The sequence below is a fragment of the Lontra canadensis genome, unplaced genomic scaffold, assembly GCF_010015895.1.
Source record: "Lontra canadensis isolate GAN:19392208 unplaced genomic scaffold, GSC_riverotter_1.0 scaffold8, whole genome shotgun sequence".
In the NCBI taxonomy this organism is placed as follows: Eukaryota; Metazoa; Chordata; class Mammalia; order Carnivora; family Mustelidae; genus Lontra; species Lontra canadensis.
Genome location: NW_022631002.1, coordinates 29,107,796 through 29,132,778, shown reverse-complemented (window position 1 = coordinate 29,132,778; position 24,983 = coordinate 29,107,796). Strand labels below are relative to the sequence as shown.

Sequence of the window (24,983 nt, the reverse complement as noted above, 5' to 3'; positions counted from 1 at the left end):
CAGAGAGCCCGATGCGGGGCTTGATCCCAGGACCCTGGGATTATGACCTGAGCCAAAGACAGAGGCTTTAACTGAGCCACCCAGGCGCCCCTGTATTTGTTTTCTTGAATAAATTCTACAAACTCGGATTCCCCTTGAATATAGAATCACTCAGTTAGCTATATTCTGAAATAGCTCTGGCAGATAGACATTCTTTCACGTTTTCCTCCAAAAAATGATGAGGTGGCGTCTTTTGTGAAGCTGGAAATGTCTTCAGCGTTATTGCTTCCGATGTACAGTCCGGGAAGTCGGAACCACTTGTACAGCGTTTATCTGCAGAGTTTTAGATAAATTACAAGCTCGTGGGTGAAAATCACAAGGTTCTTTCTAGAAGCCATAAAGGATTAGGGACAGTTGGGAGCAATTTCAAAAGTTGTTTGATTTGAAGGTTGCCAGGGATTTGAGTAAAGGTACAGGCCTCAGTGTCTCACTTCAAATGTTGAGTTTGCCACCCGGCCTGCATGAGGCTAGTTGGCCCTCAGTGGAACGAAAGCACTTAAGCAGTGTTCATTAAGAGGTTTTTCTCTGGGCCACCTGGGTGGCTCAGTCCGTTAAGCTTCTGCCTTCGGCTCAGGTCATGATCTCGGGGTCCTGGGATCAAGCCCCATGTCGGGCTCCCTGCTCCCCCAGAGTCTGCTTCTTCCTCTCCCTCCCCCTTCTTGTGCTCTCTTTCTCTTGTCTTCCTCTTAACCCCCTTCTTGTGTTCTCTTTCTCTCAAATTAATAAAATCTTTAAAAAAATGTTTTCTCTTTCTGATGTCCATGGATCCTAGTATTAATAGCATGGGAGCAGTAAGACTTCTATTTGGGTAGGTGAGAAGGGCATTTATGTACTTCTTAGAAATTGATTTCGACCCTTTATGGGAATCTGGCCAAGGGGACCTTCTCCAACCTCTGCTTTTTGTTTTGTTTTGTTCTTTTGATTCTGAAACTCCCTTTAGGTAAAATAGTCCAGGTTAATCAGAAATTCTCACGTGTGTCCTTAACCAGAGGCCTCAGAGTGGGGCAACCTGTGAAGGGGAAGCTGGTCATTCAGCCTTCTTTGTCAGACTTGAAGGCTTCTGAGCCCGTCCGCCCAGACTGGACCACCTTCAATGCTCCATTTCTTTCTTGTCCTTTCCTTCGCATTTAAAATTCCATGTTTGTCCCTAATGTTGCCACCCTCACCTTTCACTGCATTTAGTGATACTCTTTATACAACAACCTAATGTTTTATGATGTAATCACCCTCAATCCAGTTTTTCCGCAACGCCCCCCCCCCCCCCAATTCCTCTTAATTTCGTTCTCTCCCCTGCTCCACTTACCCAATCCATTAGCAGGTCTTATTGTTTTTGTCTAAAACATTCTGGATCTGGCAGAAAACTGCCAGGGAGGTCTTCCTTACACCTGGATCACGTTTTTTTCCCCCTGCTTAACATTTTCTGATGGTTTCCCATTGTATCTAGACTTAAACCCCCAATTCTGACCATGACCAACGGAAGCCTCCTTCATCTGCTCAACTTGCCCTCTCCACCGTGAGCACCATGCTGCAGTCTTAAGTACGACAAGCTCATTCCCACTCTAGTGCCTCGGCCCCAGCTCTTCCTCCGGCTTCTAGTCCTGTCATCCCAGACACTGACATTGCCAGGATCCGCATTGTTCAGATCTCAGCCAACTTAACTCTCCCCAGCGACGGTTCCATATACAGCAGTGCGTTACTCCCTTCCCCCCCGCCCCCACCCGCCGCTAACTCGTACGCTTCTGAAACTATTCTTGGTTTTCTCCGTAGCAACTCACATCTGAATTTCTTGTTTATTTACTGATTCTATATCTTCTCCATCATAATGTCACCTCTGTGAGAGCAGAGACTTCGTTTTGTTCTCTGTGCCCAGAATAGTGCTTGACACTGAGTAGTTGCTCATCCAGATTTTAAATTACATGATGCAAATAAGTGTTTTCTTCTGCTGTGAGAACCCCCTGGGAGAGGAACTATGGAGTTACATACTTGTATATTGGTCTCAAGAGTGTGAGCTATGGAGTCTTTTTTTTTTTTTTTTTTTTTTTTAAGATTTTTATTTATTTGTCAGATAGAGAGAGAGAGAGAGAGCACAAGCAAGGGAAGTGGCAGGCAGAGGGAGAAGCAGATTTCCCTGTGGAGCAAGGAGCCTGATTTGGGACTCGATCCCAGGACCTGGGATCATGACCTGAGCTGAAGGCAGATGATTAACTGAGCCACCCAGGCGTCCCAAGAGCTGTGGAGTCTTAAAGAATCTTGGAAAGACTTTTCAGTTGATAATTAAAAAATATATAGAGAGAGAGTTTATTTTTTTAGAGCAGTTTAAAACAGCTCCTAGCAAAGTTGAGCAGAAAGCAGCTAGAGTTGCCCTATACCTCTGTCCCCATGCATACACAGCCTTTCCCACTACTGACATCCTGCACGAGTGTGGTACATTTGTTACAATCGATTAATCTGCATTGACACGTCGTTATCACCCGAATCTATATTTTACATTAGAGTCCACTCTTGGTGTTGTATATTTTATGGATATGTTTTATGGATTTAAAAAATGTATTATGACCTATATCTGCCATTATAGTATCATACAGGATAGTTTTACTCCCCTAAAAATCCTCTGCAATCCTCCTGTTCGTGCCCTCCCCCACACCCAACTCCTGGCAACTTTTTACTTTCTCTGTAGTTTAGTCATTTCCAGAATGTCCTATGATTGAAATCTTACAGCATACAGCCTTTTCCGACTGGCTTCTTTCACTTATTAATATGTATTTAAGTTTCCTCATTTCTCTTCATGACTTGATAGCTCATTTCTTTTTAGTGCTGAATATTATTCTATTGTCTGAGTGGGCCACAGTTTACTTATCCACCTACTGACAGACATTTTGGTTGCTTTCAAGTTTTGGTAGTTGTTCATAAAGCTGCTATAAACATCTGTTCACAGGTGTTTGAGTAGACATAGTTTTCAGTTCATTGGGGTGAATATCAAGGAGGCCAATTGCTCACTCTTTTTTTTTTTTTTTTTTTAAGATTTTATTTATTTGTCAGAGAGAGAGGGAGAGAGAGCGAGCACAGGCAGACAGAATGGCAGGCAGAGGCAGAGGGAGAAGCAGGCTCCCCGCCGAGCAAGGAGCCCGATGTGGGACTCGATCCCAGGACGCTGGGATCATGACCTGAGCCCAAGGCAGCTGCTTAACCAACTGAGCCACCCAGGCGTCCCCCAATTGCTCACTCTTACCCTGAGGGTATGTTTAGTTTTGTAAGAAATCACCAGACCAGGTGGCTTTCCAAAACAGCTGTATCATTTTGCATTCCCACCAGCAAATGAATGCATGTTCTCTTATTCCATTATTGTTGTCAGCTTTTGGTGTTATCGGCGATCAGTGGATTTTGGCCATTCTACTAGGTGGGTAGTAGTATCTTGTTTTAATTCGTAGTTCCGTGAGAAATGATAATGAGTGTCTTTTCATATTCTTATTTGCAATCTGTACATTGGTGAGGTGTCTGTTCAGATCTTCTGGCCATTTCTTCAGTAAAGCTTTTTTTTTATTTTTTTAAGATTTAATTAATTAATTAATTTATTTATTATGAGAGATCACAAGTAGGCAGAGAGGCAGGCAGAGAGGGGGAGGGGGAAGCATGCTCCGTGCCGAGCAGAGAGCCCGATGTGGGGCTGGATCCCAGGACCCTGAGACCTTAGTCCGAAGGCAGAGGCTTAACTCACTGAGCCACCCAGGGGCCCCTGTTGTTGAGTTTTTAAGAGTTCTTTGTATTTTGAATTACAGTCCTTTATTGAACATGTCTTTTGCAAATATTTTGTCCCAGTTTGCAGCTTGTCTTCTTATTCTCATGACAGTGTCTTCTACAGAACAGTTTTTAATTTTTCTGAAGTATGGTTTACCAGTTATTTCTTTCCTGGGTTGTGCCCTTGGTGTTGTAACCAAGGAGTCATCACCATGCCCAAATCATCTAGATTCCCTCTTATGTGCCATTCTTCCTCTTCTGAGAACCAAATTATATTTATGTTACACTGATCAGTAGTATCTTACAGGCCATTGGTGCTGTTTAATTTGTTAGTAGTCTTTTTTTCTCTGTGTGCTTCGTTTTTGGGTACTTTCTATTTCTTTGTATTCCAGTTCACTGATTTTTTTTTTCTGCAATGTCTAAAGTGCTATTAATCTCATTCAGTGGGATTTTTTAATTTCAGATACATTTTTCATCTGTAGAAGCTTCATTTTATTTATGTGTACGGAAGATATGTATATGTGAAAGAACAGAAAGATATGTATACATCTTATATATACATATGTGTCATATATCATATGTGTCATATATATCTTTCATTTCTCCGTTTCTTTTTAAATAAGATTTTAGTTTTTAATTTATTTTATTTTTCATTTTTTTAAAAAGATTTTATTTATTTATTTGAGAGAGAGAGCAATAGAGAGCACAAGTGGGGAGGAGAGGGAGAAGCAGGCTCCCCACCAAGCAGGGAGTTGGACGTGGGACTCGATCCCAGGACCCTGGGATCATGGCCTGAGCTGAAGCACTTGATTAAGTGACTAAGCCACCCAGGTGCTCTAGATTTTTTTTTTAAAGATTTATCTTTGAGAGAGTGGGAGACAGAAAGAGAGCACGAGAGGGGGAGGATTAGAAGGAGAGGGAGAGAAGCAGACTGCCCACTGAGTATGGAGCTTAATGTGGGGCTTGATCCCATGATCATGACCTAGCCAAAACTAAGAGTTGGATGCTTAACCAACTGAACCACCCAGGTACTCCCATAAGATTTTATTTTTAAGTAATCTCTGTACCCAACATGGAGCTCAAACTTATAACCCTGAGATCAGGAGTCATAAGCTCTACCAACTGAGCCAGCCAGGCACTCCTCTTCTTGGTTACTTCTCAAGTGGCTGCTGGATATTGTGAATTTATTTTTTGGGTATCTGATTTTGTTAAATTCTTTTAAATAATGTTGGGCTTTGCTCTAATGACTAGTTAAATTATCTGGAATAACTCGGATACTTTGGAGGCTTGCTTTTAAGCTATTAAGTGGATCTAGGGCAGCCTTTGATGGAGAACTAATTTAGTTCTACTGCTAAGATGATGCTTTTCCAAGGACTCTATCCATTAGCTTATGTGGGAGGAGCCATTCTCACTGCTGAGAACACAAAATATCCCCAGCCCTGTGTACACTCAGAGATTTGTTCATCCTGTGATTTGCTGGCGCTTCTTTTCCTGCCCTTGGGAAGTTCCCATTCACATCTGCAGAAGTCAGTGCTTAGCCAAAGACTTGGAAGGAACCCTTTTGCACATGTCTGCTTATTTTTTGTCTGTACAGGTTCTCCTATTCCAGTATTCTGCTCTACAAATCCTTGTTGTCTGGCTTTCCTAAATTCCCGTCTCTCTCTTCACAATTCAACAAGATGGAAAACTGAAAATTCTGGGTTCTCTTTGACTCTCTCTCCCTTCCCCCATCGCCACTCTGGCTTTGCAGCTGTTGCAGGGAGTAAGCTAGGGCAATTTTAGCCTCACCTATTTTGTTTCTCCATCTTTGGGATTGTCTCTTGCTCTCTTTTCCAGTGTCAGAAACATTTGTTTTGTATTTTTTGGTCCGTGTTTAGAGTTGTTTAAGGTAGAAGGGCAAAGCTTGTCACTGGCACTCGGAATGTACAGAAGCAGGAGACCTTCCGTTGATGTTCTGCATTTCCATTATTTTGTTCAGAAGTCATTTTGCTGCCCTGTAAGGGGTGTGGTGGTTTGGCCTTTTAGTTGAAATCATTACGAATGTTGGTCTTGGTAAGAAGTCTCTGTTGCCTATGTAGGACATCACCCAGTGCTGGGGAATAGTACCGTTCTATTCTCTTCTTTGCAGTAGAGATAGCAATGTCCTAGGCAGAGGTGGTAGGGATTTTGCCTGACATGTGGCATCACTTCTTAGAATACGCAACAACTTGGCCATCAGTTTTTCTTCCACTGCGTGTGGTTTTAGGCTTATTCTTCAGCTGATGAATTCACCACCTACTCCATTCTTGGGCTGTGAATCCACAGGCTTGAATTCTGTCTTGAGAGCCAAAACTTTGCAATTGCTGAGTTGGTTGGTTTTTTGCCTGGAAAATTGTTAGGGCAAAATTGATACTTTGACTGGGGAGAGAAAGAGGCAGATTTTCAGATGAAAGCTGTTCCACCCCAAATAGTATAAAAAATTTTTGGCTTATTATCTAAAGGCATGGGTACAATTTGATGTATCATGAGAAAGAGAAGTTCATAAACAGTAAACTTAGTGGTGAATGGGTATTATAAGACCACACATAAGTAGGGAAACCATGTATCTATCCTGTTTGCTAGACAGTCCTGGTTTACACCTGTTGTCTTGGGATAATTAACATTCCCTTTTACTCTTGGAAGTGTCATAGTTTTGAGATAGATATATATGTATATATATATATATATTTTTTATATTTATATAACATATATGCATTTATATATTTATATACATACAGAGTTATCCTAGTTATAAAGAGTGGTTTAAAGAGTACAATGTAGGTGTTAATTCCCTGGATATTATTGTCCTTGATTGATGGACTTACTGTTTACTCTGTATTTTTGTTGAATAGTTTATAGTGACTAATAAATGTGTGTGTGTGGTTTTATTTTATTTATTTTTTTAATTTTTGGTATTTTTCCTACAGATGATCTCAATGCCACCCACCAACACTGTGTTTTGGCTGGTTTACCACCTCGGTTTAGTTCCACCCACCGAGTGGCAGAGGTAAGTGTAAATAAAAATGTGATTCAAACTTAATTGAATGTGACAGCAGTGGTTGAATGAGCAATTTTGCATGGAGTTTTGGAAGAGTATTTGATAGGAAAATTGCTTCCATCAAAGTTGATGTTAGCCTTTATTTACTTGCTTTTTTAGCATTGAGTTGTGTGGGATACAGTTTTAAAAAGTGTGTTCACAGCGTGGGATTAGTATATTTTGCTTCTTTGTGGTTCTGTTTCTTGGAGAAGGTAAAATGCTATTGGCAGGTGTTGCTAGGTAGAGATTTTCTAAGGGGTTTGTGTCTGTCAAGGTCAAGGACAGGAGATGGCCAGAAGGAAATGGGGAGGGTTTGTGTGCTTGTGCATGGGTTAGATGTGACCAGGCTCCAATGGTTGAGAATTTACATTTCCCTTAACTTTTGGGTCAGGCTTCTGGGCATGTGAATGTAAATTAAGGAGAGAGTTAACAGCAGTGCCCAGAAATTTCTGAGCTCTCCAGTTGGGTTCATAACCCAGACTTTATTGCTAAATTCTGCCTCCACTTGGAATGGCTGGATAGTCAGCTGATTAGACCAGTTCAGAATGGAAACCTGGGAGGTGGGAAAAACGCTTAGTAGTCACCCTGGGGTACTGTGTAATCCATTAAGGGTGGTTTTAGAGAGCAGGGGAATAGTCAGGAGAAGGCCTACAAGTTGACCTCGTATCCAAGCTTGTTATCTGTGCTTTGCTTTGTAGATTGACTTTCCGTTGTGCCAAAGGGGACCCGGGTGGGAAGTTGGGCAGAAGTGATACAGATACATTCATATACTTCTGGAAGTTCTTCTAATTGGTATACGGTTTGGAAAGCTATGTGGGGATGTGCAAAAAGTACCATAAAAATATATTTGATCTCATAACACTATCATATTTAACAGCTAGGAAACAATTCAAAGGAAACATACATGCACACATATGAAAATGCTTATCTGGAGTGACTAAGAGTAGTAAAGAGCTGGTCAGAATGTTAGTGCCTCTTTAGGGCATGACTAGTTAATTACCTGAGTGTCACCTCAGTGAGCAGCCATCAAAAATACTTACCTTGAATACTTACATACAGAGAAAAACAGAATAGACACTGATGGGTACATTCTGATCACAGCTGTGTGGACAAAGAATCATGTGCAATAAAAACAATTAAAATAAGGTAAGGTGACAGGATTATGATTTTATCTTAAAATTTTTTATTTCATCTATTATTGGTGTCAGTAATAAAAGAGGGAAAATATATATATATACACACACATTTTTTCTAACATGAAAGTTACATTATTATTTCCCTTAAGAGAAGAGATGGAAAAAACCATGCAGTGTTGTAGCCCTCACTTATTTTGTATATGTCCTTTCCTTCATACAGGACTAACGTGGTATGTCTTACCTGTGCCACACAAAATGACTTGCGATTTTCTGTCCACTCAAAATATGTCAGAAACAGATTGTCTTAGGGAAGTGAGGTTCTGAATTTCATTTTAGTTAATCAGAAAAGAAATCTATTTAGTTTTTTGGTTACATGTGACTAGATTATATTTGACAGCTCTCAACTTTTATTGGATTTTTTTTTTCTTCTGGTTGGAACAGAAGAAATCTGTTGTTCCGAATATCTTTTTAAAATTTAAATTTTGTGAATTTTATATATCATTATATTTTGAACAGGTAATTACTCAAATGATTCAAAATTCACAAAGTACCCAAGAATAAATAGTGAAGTCTCTTTCTCATAAAGCTGACGAGCTCCTCCTCCCCAAAGGGAGCCAGTATTATCACCAGCTTCTTCTTATCCTTTCCATGATAATGTGATACCTATATAAGCAAATATGTGTTTAATTAAAAAATGGGGTTTTTATTTTAAAAGATTTTATTTATTTATTTGACAGAGATCACAAGTAGATGGAGAGGCAAGCAGAGAGAGAGGGTTTGATTCCAGGGCCCTGAGCCCAGGACCTGAGCTGAAGGCAGAGGCTTAACCCACTTAGCCACCCAGTTGCCCCTAAAACCTTGTTTATACAAATGGTAGCCTACTCTCCTTACCATTCTGCACTTTTGTTTTAGTAAGTCTTGCTGATAACTCCTTATCGGTGTATAATTCAGACCTTGGAGGAGGCAGTGTTTTTTTTAGATACGACACCAAAAGCACAGACAACCAAAGACAAGTAGGTAAATTGGACTTCGCCAAAGGGAAAAACTGTTAGCTTCAGGGGCGCCTGGGTGGTGTATTGGGTTGGATGTCCAGCTCTTGGTTTCGGCCCAGGTCATGACCTCAGGGTCGTGAGACTGAGCCCTAAGCCAGGCTCTACACTCAGCATGGAGTCTGCTGGAGATTCTCTTTCTCTTTCTCTCTCACCTTCTTTCTCTACAGTAAATAGGGGCGCCTGGGTGGCACAGTCGGTTAAGCATCTGAATTTTGGTTTCAGCTCAGGGTGATCTCAGGGTGGTGAGATCAAGCTCCACCTTGGGCTCCGAGCTCAGCACTGAGTCTACTTAAGACTCTCTCTGCCCCTCTCCACTGTTCTCTGTCTTTTTCTCTCTCAAATAAATCAGTCTTCGAAAAAAAAAAAAAATCTTAAAGAACAAACAAACAAATCTATTATGCTTCAAAAGGGTCCATCAAGAAAGTGAAAAGAGAACTTGGAGAATGCGAGAAAGTATTTTCCCGTCACTTACGTCACAAGGTACTTGAGTCTAGAGTACATAAATAAGTCTTACAGCCCAATAATTAAAAAGGTAAATAATCCAGTAGTTTTAAATGGCAAAGGATCCAAATAGACATGTCTGCGAGGAAGATCCACGAATGGCCAATAAACACACAGAAAGATGTTGAACATCATTAGTCATCAGGTTAGCACAAAGCAAAACCACAGGAAGTTACCACTTCACCCCCACTAGAGGGGCTTTAGTGAGAATCTCAGTAACAAGTATTGGTGAAGAAGCTTCAGAAATTGGAACCCTCCTGCACTGCTGGAGGGAATATAAAAATGGTTCAGCTCCTTTGGGAAACACTGTGACCTTTCCTCAGAATTTTAAACACAGTTACCTCATGACCCAGCAATTCCGTACCTGAGAGAGATGAAAACTCGTACACAAACGTTCTCAGCAGCTTGACTCCTAGTAGGGCAGAAAATGGAATAATAATAAATGGAAAAGCAAAAGTCGTATATCCATACAATCAAATATTTGGCAATAAAAGGGAGAGAATTATTGATATATGCTTCACCATGGATGAACCTTGAACTGTCAGGCTCACTGCAAGAAGCCAGTCACAAAAGAATGATACGATTTCTTTTTTTTTTTTTTTAAGATTTTATTTATTTATTTGACAGAGAGAGATCACAAGTAGGCAGAGAGGCAGGCAGAGAGAGGGGGAGGGAAGCAGGCTCTCCGCTGAGCAGAGAGCCCGATGGGGCTTGATCCCAGGACCCCAGGATCATACCTGAGCCGAAGGCAGAGGCTTTAACCCACTGAACCACCCAGGCGCCCCATATGATTTCATTTTTAAGAAAGGTCCTGCATAGCTAGACCTGTGGTCGCAGGAAATAGATCGGTGGTTGTCTGAAGCTGGGAAGGTTGGCAGAAAGGGGGTGGCAGGGGATTGCTAAGGGATACCGTTTGTTTTAGGGAGGTGACCAAAATGTTCTAAAATTAATTGTAGTGATGGTTGCGTAACTCTGTGACTATACTATAAACAATGAAGTGTATGTTTTCACTGTGTGACTTTTATGACATGTGAATTATGTCTCAATAAAGTTGTTACCTGTCCTTGCCAAAAAAAAAAAAAAAGGCCTTATTATAGGTTCTGTACAACAAATAGAACTCTGAACACCCAGAAAAGAAAGTACCCCTCTCCTCCACCCGCCCGCCCCCCACCTTTTTTTTGTTTTCATTTTTGGCTGCAAGTATGGCTCCGCTGTAGTTTATTTAGTGAGTCCCCTATCGATGGGAAATTTCGGTTGTTTCCAGTCTTTTGTAATAAATGGCATTGTGATTAGTAACCTCTTATGTAGGTCATTCAGTACTTGGGCAAGTAAAGGTATGAGTAGAGCATGGTTTCAGATAGAACATCTTTTAAAAGAGGTTGCCAGAGTGGCTCTGGGACGAAAGTGAGTGGTGTTTCAGCTCCACTCTTTGTCTCTCCTTCATAGCAAATTGGAACTGCCTGCTGTGCTCCCAGCACTCTGAGATCTTCGTATTAAAATACGTATCAGTCAGGCTTCTGTATTCGGCACTGTAACTTTGTTTTTCCCAGGCTTACCCATGAAACACGTTGCATCAAATGGCAATAACCATAGAAAGAATTTTTATACCAGGGCATCAGCCTTCAAGGTTATTTCTAAGGGAATCTGTGTAAATTATATATGTCGAAATAGAAGTACTTTAGGGATACATTTTCCTCCCTGGGTCAAAAGGATATTTACAGCTTGCTTTTTATCATTCTAAGAAATCATGTTGTCATCAAAACCAACAGGTGCATACCACGTCTGCAGCCTTTTCTTTTCTGACATGTATCATTCAAAGGAGGAGTTGTCTGTTCGACCTCTGTTTTGCTCCCACAAAGAGAGGGATGAACTAGATATCTGTGCCCTTGCCAATACCAAGGTACTAAGTTATGCCTTTGAACATGCCTTGAGGGCACGAGCCACATATTCTCCATTATTTGAAGAACTTGTTCCACCAAGGACTGCAGCTGCTTGTTTTTTTGCAGAAAAGGAAAATGAGTTCTTTGCCCTGTGTTTATAACTTCAATTTTTTTCCCCCCGCCGTTACTGTGCCATTTTGTGGGCTGTTGAACTGAACACCTTTCTTTCCCATTGGTAGGGTCAGGACGCTTATAACAAAGTCAGTGTCTTTGACTTCTTGGTTCATTAGTTACTCATCCAAAAACTACTTAGGAAGTTTTTTTTTGTTTTTTCTTTTTAACATTTAGGACTTGGTTCTAGATGCTGCTGTATCTGTAGGAAAAAATATGTAATAAAATGGTGTGGGTATGTGTATACGTGTATACGTGTGTATGTGTGTGTGTGTGTGTGTGTGTGTGTGTATTTACCTATGCGTGTGTACATGGCTTTAGCCTCAGTGAGCCTAAGGTGTGGTGATATAAGGCCCACATTTAAAAGAAAATCAGCAAGGAGCATGGCCCAAGCGAGGCCACGCTGGCCACACAGAGCCCAGGGCGCAGTCCGCTAGAGCAGTTCTTAAGTTGGATGTGGGCTGAGCTGTGGGGGCCACAGGTGAATGTATGGGGAAAGGACGAATGTGAACACCCCCCGGAAGTGTTGTACCGTAAACTTGGATTTGGCTTACGATCCTGATGGCCGGTTCTGTCTCCGCAGTGCTCTGCCGGAACCTTGGATTATATCTTACAGCGCTGCCAGCTCGCTCTGCAGAATGTCCGCATCGAGGCAGACAGTGGTGATGTTTCTTTGAAATCCTTTGAGCCTGCAGTTCTGAAACAAGGAGAAGAAATCCACAATGAGGTGAGACTTTCAAGAACTGGGAAGCTGCTTGCGAGCTAACGAGTGGATCTGCCATAATTTCATACAGGTGTGAGCCCGGAAATGCCTCTGTGAGACACAAAGAGCGGTGTAATTACTCACAAGGACAGCAGTAGCCTGAGCATCTGCATTTTTGTGCCAGTTCTGCAAGCTTCTCTCCCCGCAGGACAATGCAAAGTGGGCCCGTAACGTGGGTGCATGTAGGGCTTGTGTTATAGGAGAGGAACCTGAGACAAGGGAAGCTGAATCGTTTATAATAGGTAGGAAGCATGCCTGACTTTTGCTCCAAGCAAGATAGTGTCTTTATCCTCCAAGGCTGTTCCATTCCCTGCCCTTTGTTCTGGAGGAGAAACTGTATCTTCCAAAGGTATTCACTACGCCAGACATTCTTGAGATGGGAGGCTGAGCTGGAGGGAAGTCAGTGCCTTGCTCGTAAGACGGGCCGAAACCCAAGACTCAAGAAGAGGTCTTCCCGCAAAGCCCAGTGGGAATCGTGGGTGGAGCCTAAGAGCAAGTGTCAGTGTCTTGCTTGCTGTTTACAGAATGAGGGGCAGTTCTGCAGTCCTGTCATGATCCCACCAGTCAAGGGTTCACAAACTTTGCTACTCCCAGTAGTAACACCCTTTCTGCTTTTGCTTTATCTTTGGACCATAAATGTTGCTGTCTATTTATTACTCCTAAAAACTCAGCTCGTTTGTTAAAAAAAAAAAAATTATTTATTTATTATTTTAAAGAGAGAGAAAGAGTGGGAGGGGGAAAGGGAGGGAGAGGAAATCCCATGTGGCCTTGCCACTGAGCACAGGGCTGGATCCCAGGACCCTGAGATCATGACCTGAGCAGAAATTGAGAGTCAAATGCTTAACTGACAGAGCCTCCCCAGTGTCCCATAATTCAGCTCATTTTTTATGTAAATACATTTCTTCGAAAAGGAAGCTTTGTGTTATCACTTGAAGTAGAAGCCAGTATCACTAACCAAAAGAAAAAGGAACCAGAAAAGTCTCGCCAGTGGAAACAGAGCAGTGTTACCATTTTCCAACAGGTTCCCTTGCTGCGAGAAGGCTCTGAGCCTCAGGTCTCCATTCTCCATGGGAGAAGAGAGATTCACACACAACTTCTTGTGTTTTCTAACAGTCATTGAATGTTCTACTTCAAATGGGTGAATTTTGTCGTGGGTAAATTATACCTCAACACAAAAAACATCAGAAGGAAAAAAAGAGATTCCCAAGTGAGAAAGAACTGTTGAAGGTTATCACCCATCTGCGACTTTCTCTTTGCTAGAATTGGAAGGATTGATGGAGAATTTGGAGTACAAAAATATTCTCTTTCTTCCTTTCAAAAAGTAATGACTGACCATGTGTCTGGTACCTTCTGTGTGCTTTAGGATTCCAGTTTCCAGACTAGATACGGGACAGTCTAGTTTGAACGGTGGGAGTGGGGCTGTGAGTTAGAGGACATGAGGTCACAGAGGTGGTATTAGGGGACAGGAAAGCAGCAGATCCTATCAGTCCTTGGAGATCCCTATCAGGACAACCACTCTCCTATTTACTCAGAGGGAAATGGAAGCTATTGAGGACTTTGGAACAGAGGAGAAACGATGTCTGCTTTCACAATACCGTGTAATGTCTTTAAAGAGATGTTTAGGAACCTATGAACTGCTCCACACTTTGTGAAACATTGGCATAATCTCCAGAACCAAAGACAAAGGAATTCTGCCTTACTTGCTGCACTCAGGACTGACTTTCTTCCCTTCATTGTGCCTGATAAGTGTCCCATTTTCTCTCCTCTCTGTCCTTGCTAGAGACATTGCTGATAGCTAGAAGTTCAAGAAAGATAAGCGTTTATGGGCCCGGTGACCTCCCTGAATGAGACTTGGGAGCAAAGTTATATCTTTCTCCATATTTATAGTAAAGAAATCCTGATCTTAAAATGTAAGTCTTTTCCTTCTCTACAAACCTGGTGAAGTTAGGATTCAGACTCGCAAAATGGGGGTTCTCTTTAACACTCACATGGGCTCTTCTGGCCCCTGTGCTTCTGGTCTTCTGTGACTGACTGTTTTGTTAACATCAACCGGTGGGGGCGGTCTGTAACAATCACCTTGTTTATCTACCAGTAGAATATTGTCATCTGAACCCATTAGCCTCAGAAAGTGACTTGCTGCTTTTGACATTGTATACGTTAGCGAAGTGGGATAGAGATATATCAGAAACCTTAGCCCCTTGAGACTGGTCTGGGATTGAAGGGAAAGAGAGATCTTGGATCTAAATAGCGTGCGTGCTCATCTTATCCAATCCCCCTGATCTTTGATTCTTCAAGGCCATCAAGAATGAATTCCGTATGTCAAGGCATATCGTTAGATACTAGTCTTTGGCCATACACCCTGGCCTGGGATGGAGCACTTTAACCACCATGTCCCGTGGTTAAAGCAATAGCACACTTGTCCGTAATAGTTCCCTCGGGTTCTTTATTGTTTGCTTTCCTCTTTCTTAAAAGCCATGTGCCTTCGCTGCACCACTTACAGGACGAAGCCCTTGGTTTTATGTGCTGCTGGCTTTCAGGCTATCTGGGTGTAGACGTGGCTTATATTTCCTTAGATGGTTTCTAACCAGGCGATTTGGGAACTTGGGGGAGTAGAACGGAATACCTTCAGTTATTTTTTCCTCATTTAAGATGCTTAGTAAAGACTTTTTTGTCCAGTTGGAAGCAGGATCTTCCTGCATGTTTTTAAATACTCTGTTTTCCTTCTTAAAAATAGTTTGGTCTGGTCGGAACTGTATCTTTTTAAAAAGTCATTTTGAAAGGGCCTTTGAAGTGTGGCTCTTTGTACACTGGACAGTAGCACCTCTCCCTGGTCTCGCATCTTTCTCAATGAGATAACTTACCGTGACAGTGAGACACGAACCCCAGTGGGCCTGTTCACACCTCTCATGAGGAAACTGCGTGAGCTGAGCTGGGGCCACACGAAAAGCCCGCCCTAACGTGGCAGAAGAAAAGGAGGGGACAGTTGCTTCCGTGTAAGAGAATGGAGGTCATATACAATACGTGGTGATGTAGGAACTCAGAAATAGGATTCTGAACTTTACTGCTGAATGCCCAAGGTTTCGGGTAGGCAGGTTTCTTCCCCTTCAGACTCCTCTTAGACATCTTTTAGGAGAAAAAAAATGTTTCTTTCTTTCTTTTTGTTTTTTCAAAGATTTCATTTATTTATTTGACAGAGAGACAGATCACAAGTAGGCCGAGAGGCAGGCAAGGAGAGAGAGAGGGAAGCAGGCTCCCTGCTGAGCAGAGAGCCCGATGCGGGGCTCGATCCAGGACCCTGAGAGCATGACCTGAGCCGAAGGCAGAGGCTTAACCCACTGAGCCAACCCAGGTGCCCAGAAAAATGTTTCTTGATTGATCTTTTAGACTGTCCCAGGTACAGGTTAGTTACGAGGATTTTAAGAAATAGTTTTCTGAGTTGGTTATGAAGCTGACACTGTGGACCTATTTTCATATTTCTCTTGATGATTCACACGGCCCTTCAGGAACCTGCAAGGCCTCTGGATTGTCGATAGGCTTTGGGTAAATACCCGGGGGCATTGCTTACCTTTGTGTTGCATTGGTCCAAAAAATTGAATCGCAGTGAATTTCCTTGAACAGCGAGTCCAAAATCTGGGAGTTTGGTTCACGAGCATCATGAACTCCAAGAGAATCTCGAGAGGGTTCCTTCGTGTTGTCTCCCCGAGGCTTGCATCTTCGGGCGTCTGCATCCCCCGTGGCGTGTCCTTGGCCTCAAGTCAGCCACAGCCCTCCTGATGGCTGTCTCTTATTTCTGATCTGATAGTTATGAGCTTCCCGGGGGCGCCGGACCCTGGAGAAGGGATGGAGACCCTACTCCTGTCATGCTTAGAACTTTATCTTTTCCTTTCTGAGCCCCACAGTTTAGGGAGAAAAAAAAATAACTTCTTTTGCTTGGTTGTTATTATTATTATTATTATTATTATTAATTATTATTTTGTAACTCAAACTCCAAATCAAGGGGCTGGAAATCTCTTTTGCTTCCTTAATTACTTTTACAAAAGCAGCCAACGGCTTCTCTTGGCAGTGGGGGAAGTGGTTGAGGGTGACATTTGCTTCAAATCCTGCCGTGTTTTTTGCCCACGACACTGAGACGAAAAAGTCAGGTTCTAGAGTTAAATAAAATGCATGCCAGTGGATTTGCTGCCCAGAAAGATTGTCATCTCCTGGGCAGTACTTCAGCTCATGAATAAACCTCCGCTGGGAGCAAGTCCTCAGTGTTGAACTTTCCCGACTGGCCTCGGTGGGAGGGGGGTGGGCAACAATTGACATGGATGTTAAAACTTTTCCTGCTAAGAAAATCTTATCAGATTGTGAGATCCTTGGGGACAAGTTCTAGGCCTCATGGCCTCGCTCAGTTTGCTTTCCTAGCATCTAGCAAGTGCCGGCATTTAGTAGGCTGTTCACTATTCGCTCACTGATCCTCACTCCAATCCTCTTTGTGGTTGTTACGTAATGATCCTTACTTACAGGCGATGACCCCTCCCCCCTTGGTAACGGAGCCCTTATTCTTCCTCATGGCACCGTCTGCTTCAAACGACAGCTGGGCATCTGAGGAGGAAGACGAAATCAAGATTTATTAAAATGGACAGGGTCTTTCTTTCCTTTCTTGGCTGATAGCACACTCTCTAGGTATGCCCCTCTCCTGCCTTCTGAGTTTTAATTTACCGAAATCTAGACTTGGGTATACCCTTATAGGTTGAATGAACTAGTTACGTAGGATAATCGATTTTCTTTCCTGGGACCCCACGGTGGCCGAGCCTTACATGTTTTGTCCCCATCAACGGAAATAACCAGCCCCCCAAATAGGAAGACCTTTTAAAATCTTTTCAGCTCTCTCTGACATAGGGTGTGATGACATGCTCATGGGCTGTTCCTGTAGCGTGAACACACTTCATGCAAAGTCTCTTAAAAATAACTCGTCTCTTAATAACGTTGTCAAACCTGTATCTTCAGAGAAGTTGAACTACACTTGTATTCGCTTTCCCTTCAAAGCACTCAAGTTTACTTCTGTTAACAGCTGTCTCTTAATACCACAGATAAGGTTCAGCAACTATTGTCTTAATATTGTCTACATTCCTTTTTTTTTTTTTTTTTGTTTAAACAGCTTTAACTGAAATCAGTTCTACATATCAAACAAACATTGAGTTAATGTAAACTGAAACCCTTTCATATGACTGGGTGTTCTCGGGTTAGTTATTTGAGTCATTTTCACCATTGTTAAATCTTCACAAGTTGCTTTTGTTTGCCTCATGAAAGTTCAATATGGATAAACACAAAAATTCTTTGTGGTAACAGGTAAAGATTATAATAGTTTGTCTATATAAGGAACATGATTACCTTAGCAAAGCCAGACAACCCAACATTAAGCTGTGAAAACTCTCCACTTCTTTAGACGGCAGAGGTAAAAAGAGTTTTGGGGGAATAATAGAGTTGTAGTTTGACAGTAAAATTTGATTTTTTTCAAGTTGAAGATGAGCTTTTGAAGATATGGAAAGTGGATAGAAAATAGTTTCTTACCCTTCCAGAGCTTTACTCAGCCTCTCATCTACATGCATAGGGATTATTTCAGTTGCAACAGAAAAAACTCAGCCTGACTTGGCTTAACTAGAAAAAGGCTTCAGGAACAGCTTGATCAAGAGCCAGGTGATATCACCAGTACCTGGTTTTTTCTTCTTTTTATTTTGTAGTTACTTCCTACTTTGTTGTCTCCATTTTCCCATGTTTGGTGGTGAAATGGTTGTAGAATTCTCTTCCTGAATCTTCTCAGTCTTCAGACTTACTGTGATTGAACATACGGTGATTACCCCCAGACCTGATTCTGTGACTAGAGAAATGTGGTGGGCTGATTGGCTGACATTGGGGTGGCACACTCTACCCTTGGTATTGGGGCCGGAGCTCTCCCCAGACCACATGGACTGGGACTGGGGAAGTGGGTCAGTTACCAAATGAAGAGTGGGGTTTTGCTAGAATAGAAGGAGGAATGCTAAGGCAGCAAGTAATAATCATAATAATAACCATAGTAGGTTCATAGGAAGGAAAAGCAATTATTAATGTCTTTGTTGTTCTTTCTACCTGTTGTCATGTGCCCTGAGTTGAAAAGTACCAGTTTGAATGGCTGTAGCTTTAATACACACCCCCACAATTAACTCTCTGTTATTTCATTATAAGAGCTGGGATTCTCACCAGCTCCTCCTGGCCCATGGTAAATTCTTTATTGATTTTAAATCTAAGAAACCTGAAATTGATACCTTTTAATATGTGTCTGTGTTTTGCTCTAAAATACCAGTCTTTAATAAAGATGTTTAATAAAAAACGATCTTGATTATATCTTCCCAGTCATACACAGTGCAGGCTGCTGTATATTTTAGGATCTCAGTATTTGTGTTTTGTTTTGCTTTTTTTTGTAAAATTAATTTTAATTAATCAATTTTTTTTCAGGATTTGTTGACGAACATATAGCTTCCTCACGTCTGACTAATAAATGTGATGGAAAACCTCTCTCCAAACCCCAGCAATGTTGTCTTGCTAAGAGGACCTCAGTTTTGAGATTCTTTTCTTGGCTTTGCAGAAATGCTCTGGAGACTCCAGGTTTTACTGGAAGCTGTCTAGGCTGAGGTTTTCTCACCTTTTCTCACCCTGTGGCAATTAAGTAACCAGAGGAGAATCGAGTGATGACATTATTGTCCTTGATTGTCTCTCACGAGGGCATTATAACAGCCTTCTCCTTATGGTCCCTAGGTCGAGTTTGAGTGGCTGAGACAGTATTGGTTTCAAGGAAATCGATACAGAAAATGCACTGATTGGTGGTGTCAACCCATGGCTCAACTGGAAGAACTGTGGAAGAAGATGGAAGGTGTGGTAAGTACATGAGGTCCGGGGCCATATTTTCTGGGATGTGCTACTGTGTAACTCCTTGGCTACCTAATTTGCATAGGCAAATACATAATTCATTATTCTAAACTGCTGAGTCAGGTAACTCTTAGTAAGGAACAGGCCCAGTTTTGTCTGTACAAGGTCAGTTTAGTTCAGTGAGTGTTTTATCGGGTATTTCCAACGTACAAGGCGCCATGTTGGAACACGTGCTAGGAAGTGCCATGGAGGGAACAACACTGCAGGTAGAAGATCTAAAATTCATTTGCATTTTCCGACTCACCAGGCACCGTTCTAAGGGTTTTCCCGTACTAACTTCTGAAATTCATACAACAGCCCTACAAAGTGTAGAAACCCTTATGAGTCTTAATTTATAGAGGTGAAAACTGAGACATTGAGATATTAAGTGCCTCGCCCAAGGTCACAGAGTAAAGTGACTGAGTAAGATGGAGACCCAGGTAGTCTGGCTCTGTGGCTTGTGCTCTTAACCGCTACATTCATTTAACAAGGAGAGAGACATGAATGTAGCCAGGTGTTATATTAGCTAAAATGAAAGCCTGTAATAGAGATTAAAAGAAAAAAAAAAAATCACAGTCCAGAGGAGGGTGTATTAAATTCAGAGCACTGGACCTGGACTGTTGTGAAACAGCAGATGGAGCTTTATGGGGACTTTGGATGGGGAGGAGTAGGGTCAGATAGGACATTGGGAGAGGAACATTGGGGTCCAGGAAGTACACTAATAAGATTGCACGTGAGGAAGGACAGACAGCCCGCCCGGAGCAAGGAGTCGGGATATAGTTGGAAATGTAGCCGGAAGGCGATTTGAGGCCGCTTGCAAGTTTTGAATTAAGTCTTAATTTAAATAATAGTAATAATAGCCGACTCTTATGTGATACTTATGAAGTACCAGGCACTGTTCTGAATGTTTTATGTATAACTTATTTAACTTTTATGACAACCCCATAAAGTAAGTCTGATGGTTCTCTATTTCATAAACCGGGAGACTGAACCCCAAAAGGTTTACATAACTTCCTCAAGATCATACAGCCCTTGAAGTGAGGGAACTGGGATTTGAACTCAGGAATGCTGGCTCGAGGGTCATGCCCTCCACTATGTCGCCATCCTGCCTCCAAACGGTTGACTTTGGAACATAGTGGAGAAGTGATAAAAACCTGCCAAACTTGAGACATGGTACCTCTGCACAGACTGGGAAGTGTGCTGGGAACAGTGAGCTGGTGTGCAAAAATGCATAGCTGGTACTCACCCCTATTTTAGAATAATAAAAATATCAAGTCACAACCCAGAAGGAGACTTCGTTTGAAAGTCTAGGTCAGAATCCGGAAGTCCTTGCTTTCCAGACCTCTCCTCAGATCTTTAAATCATGCCTTTTCACGGGTATATGTCTGAGGAAGGAATGTTATCATCCTCCTTTTCTTGTACTAACAGTATCACAAAAATGGATTTCTCCAAAGACCGGAGTCCCAGCAGAGAACTGAGCATTGTAAAATCGAGTTGGAGGTAATGAAAAGTCCATGCCTTAATCTCCTTAGTTAGTTCTGTTCCTAAAATTCGCCTGTGTGGAGTATGCTTTATTTTTATGGGATGTATATATGAAGGCGGCTTCAGTTTCAGGGAATTTTTTACTGTGCTATTCTGGTTTTGTCCATTCACATAAGAGTTAGAAGGACCTCTTTATTTGCCAGACTTGGATTCTAAGACATCAGGTTGACTTTGGGATTGTAATTTGACAGTTCCACAGTTTAGAAAATTCAGATTGGCAAATAAATAAGAAAGGAACTCATAGATTTTGTAAAAACAAACAAACAAAACCAACCGAAAAGAAACTTTGCATCGCTTCTGTTCAAGGTTTTGTTTTTTTTTCTTCTTCTAAAGCGTAGTCTTTGGTATTGTGAACTTCCTGATTCTATTCGTTATGAATTCATTTAAAAGCTTTAGTTATAATTTCTTTTTTTTTAAATCAGGCCAGGGCACATTAGTTAGGTGGACTATTTCCTGGTTCCTTCATGACGCTTGTGTAAAAAATACCAAGAAGAAGAGCGGACTTGGGAACACTCCAGAGCGAGTTTCCTTGCCGTTGGAGTGGCATTACTGAATGTTCTGAGTGAAATCAATGGCCCCAGTGTCTCTCCTCAGCCAGCCTCAGGGTGATCGTTATCAGCGGAGTGAAGGTTTGGGCCAAGATAAAAGGGATGATACTTCTAAATTAAATTTAAGCATGGCTTCAAGCCTCTCTGAATGACTTTTAACAAATTCATAATAATTTATTTCTGTTATTGGAAGAGACAGAAGATAATAATCACTGGGAAAGTCTATGGTTCTGTGGCTCTGTTAGTGTGCGCCATCTGGTATCTGTGTGCTGGGGGGAGGGTGTATTGGGGGGTAGCTGGCACCCGCCGCCTTTATTTCCTCCTGCCTACCAGCCCACCTCGCATGTTTGCAGTTGCAAGCAGTAGGGGGCAATGTTGAGCCACCAGTGGGAGGCCTCAAGATGCTGGCCTTTCAGGAAAATGCATATAAATGTACCATTAACTGTCAAGAATTATCCCTGTTGCTTCAAGTTAGCTGTAATCTCCAAGATTCCATAACACAGGAAATCAGTTGTGGGTTAACAAATTCAACAGCAATTTAACATAAAAAGTGCAGTGTTTGGTGCACATTTGGATTCTATAGAATTAGACTAATCTGAACAGCATTTCTGAACGTATTCGCTTTGCTTCCGGGGAATATATTACTCAAAATTATTATCCTTTTGGACAAATGATTCTTCTTTATCTCTGTGCTTTTTTTCCCCCCTAAATTGTAAAACCATGTGCGTGTTGTGGAAAGACTTCTCTAATTAACGTATTTTATGTTTTGCACCGTATGGTTGATCTCTGTTGGTGAAAACAAAACAAAACAAAACAAAATCTCGGGCGATATGTACATTACTTTTCACCTTTTGCTTTTGAGTACAGCAACCTCTGACGGGCCCTGGTACCAGGGAAGAGACTGGTGGTGTGATTTCTGTCCATCTCGGTGTTTTTTTTTTCCCACTTTGCGGTTGGAAGGTGTAGTCTCGGGTTGGATACAGAAGAATGCAAAATGAGCTTTGAAATCGCATTTCTTCCCTTAATGGTAATTGCTTCTTCACATGTCATAACCAGTTACATATTTCAGAAAGTTCAGTCCACTGCCTCTAAAACTCCTCTAGCCATGACTTCCTATTCTCTGTTCCAGCAAGCACTGTCCTTATCACACTGTTTTTTCTCGCCACTTCTCTCCCCTCCCCACCCTCCCCACCCCAGGACAGTTTTACTCCCCGCTTGCTCTTGTGATGTAAATGTTAAACCTTATATTTGAATGACATTCTGATAAAATATCACATTTTCCCTGCATATTACCTCATGAATTTGTGAGCCATGAAGCCCAAAGCTGCACAGCCCTTTCACATAACCCAAGAATGAAGCCTTGCCTTTTCCCCTCATCTTTGCCCTCTGTTCAGGATGGTGGTATAACCCGGGAACACTATTCAGATATTTGTATTTTATTTTAGTTTCTTAAACCAACCCACCACCTCACAGCCAAGATTAGTGTATTATGAGGCGACTCTTCAGGATAAGAGAGAGTTACCATTTGAAAGACCCTGTACAAGCTTTGCTTTCTGGGTAAAGAGAAGTATGAAAAGCCGAAGTCTCCTGTGAGGTGAGGAAGTCTTGCTGTAGCCAGAGATTCAACGGATAGGCCATTTGTCTCTCAGGGTCTGGTATCGCACTTGGCAAAACTGACATTTATTTTACCTATAAAAATGTTTTAACACCATCAAATTCACAATGATACGGAAAAGAATACTGCGTGTGATGGCCTCGAAATTGATGACATTTATTCATTTCCCTTTGACCTTAAAAAACAAAAGGTCAATTTAGTATAATCTGGTGGAAATATTCTAAAATAGTTTCCAGAGTAAACATTTTCAGGAGTACGGATGATTGATATACTGGAGAGAAATTTCTTCATGCCTTTTTTTTTTTTTTTAAGTGCCTGTTTCTTTTAGAAGAGAAGAGTAGAATCCTGATCATTTTGAATGTTTTGAATTGCATTTCCTGTCCTGATAGTTCTTCATGCTGGGATAACAGTGCATCTATGTGGCCGTTGGCCTTCCTAACCTTTATTGACTTTAGTGGGAAGGAGCCAAGACTGGATCATTTTAATGTATCCGTTTTGAAACAACGTTAAAACACAACATATAATTACTGTTAGGTAAGCTCTAGGTTGCATTAAATTCTACCCATTTACGTTACAGTTTGGCACAGGAGAGCAGAGAGACCTGGAAAAACGAGTAGGTGTTTTATTTAATTCTGTGACCAGTTTCTCATTGTTAAAAGTTTTAAGAGAGAAATGTACTTACGAATGTCAAGGTTGTCCTTTACAAGTTGGTACTAATAGTTTAATTTCGAGATGCGTTCCTGCATTTTCCCTTGTCATTTTGGCCTGTGTAAATCATCTGGGAGAGCTCATGCCAGGGGCCTGCCCACTGCTGTCTGCTGGAGCCTCTCCTCCGGCAGGTGACGCAGGGATGGAGGCCGAGATAGGGCGGAGGGGCGGTTTGTTTGTTTTCAGAGAGATTAACGAAGCTCTCATCTCAATGCTTTAGATTAAATTCTTTGTAACTGAATAGAGGAGCAAGGCTGCTTTTTCATACAGTGAAATATATACTCAGTATCTCCGCTTTGGCTATTCTTTTACGGTTTAGTTAGCTAAATTCATTTTAAGCTTTCTTTCAGGATTAAAGATTTTGGGGGGTATGAGGAAGAAAAGGATATAAATATTAATTTTCTGCTTATGTTAATTGTGAAGTCACCAACTCATATTTATATACGTGTGTATAAATATGTGTGTGTATATAAATACGTCCCCTTTAGTGTTCACGTATGATACTGAATTATATTTGCAAACATGTAATCCCCTCTTCCAGTTTTCAGTATTAGCATGACTGATACAGGAGCAGAATACATTATAGTAATTTAGGATTTGATGTGAGATGTCTGGTGGTTAAGTTCCCTTCTCCTTCTTTTGATGGCTACAGTGCTGAGTGGCTCAGGATAAGCACAGATTGGAGGCAGGTAAACAGTCACAAGCACCCAATAATTGAAATTATGTACACAGACACTGAGTTTGGGGACCTCTATATTTAGCTTTGGAAATTTGCGGGGGGGTGGAGGAAAAAAGTCACTTTTCAGCTACAGTGGCTAAAAATCCTTGGCTCACGTTTTTGTTATCTTAAACGTGTTCACTGAAGGTTAGTGCTTTCCATTCTTCTCCCTCCTCAGCCCCCCACCACCGTTCCCCATAGCCACATTGTTCTAGTAAGAGTAAAATATCTGAGGGGAAATTATACATGTAATTTAGCAATGAATTTCTAACAAGTTTTGATTCCTTCTTTGATTGCCTTCTGGATTTCTCTCAGAGTTTTCCAGTTTTTTTTTTCCCTTAGTCGCTGCAGACTTAGTAATGAATTAAAAAAAAAAAAAAAGAAAGCATTGTGTATCCTGTCTTTTTGGGAAAAAAAATTTACAATTCCAAGAGAATTCAGGCTTAAGCTTGAGAAACAGAATGTGCATCGAAAGCACAAAGGACTATGTTTATGATTCTCTTTGAAGTGTTTTTGCAACTGGATAAGGAAAATTTTAGAAACCGTCTGATAGTGTTCAGGGTAAATACTTAAACCCCTTTAGAGAATTTCAC

General features: G+C 41.5%; 1 protein-coding gene across 2 annotated transcripts in view; it reads left to right on the top strand.

Annotated features, from left to right (window-relative positions):
* FTO (FTO alpha-ketoglutarate dependent dioxygenase) overlaps nucleotides 1-24,983 on the top strand; it is a 371,203-nt gene that overhangs the window by 150,799 nt on the left and 195,421 nt on the right. For both annotated transcript variants that reach the window (XM_032854458.1, XM_032854457.1), the window contains exons 5-7: nucleotides 6,720-6,799; nucleotides 12,153-12,296; nucleotides 19,110-19,229. In XM_032854458.1, the coding sequence (XP_032710349.1) occupies nucleotides 6,720-6,799; nucleotides 12,153-12,296; nucleotides 19,110-19,229 (344 nt within the window). The remainder of the gene's footprint in view (nucleotides 1-6,719; nucleotides 6,800-12,152; nucleotides 12,297-19,109; nucleotides 19,230-24,983) is intronic.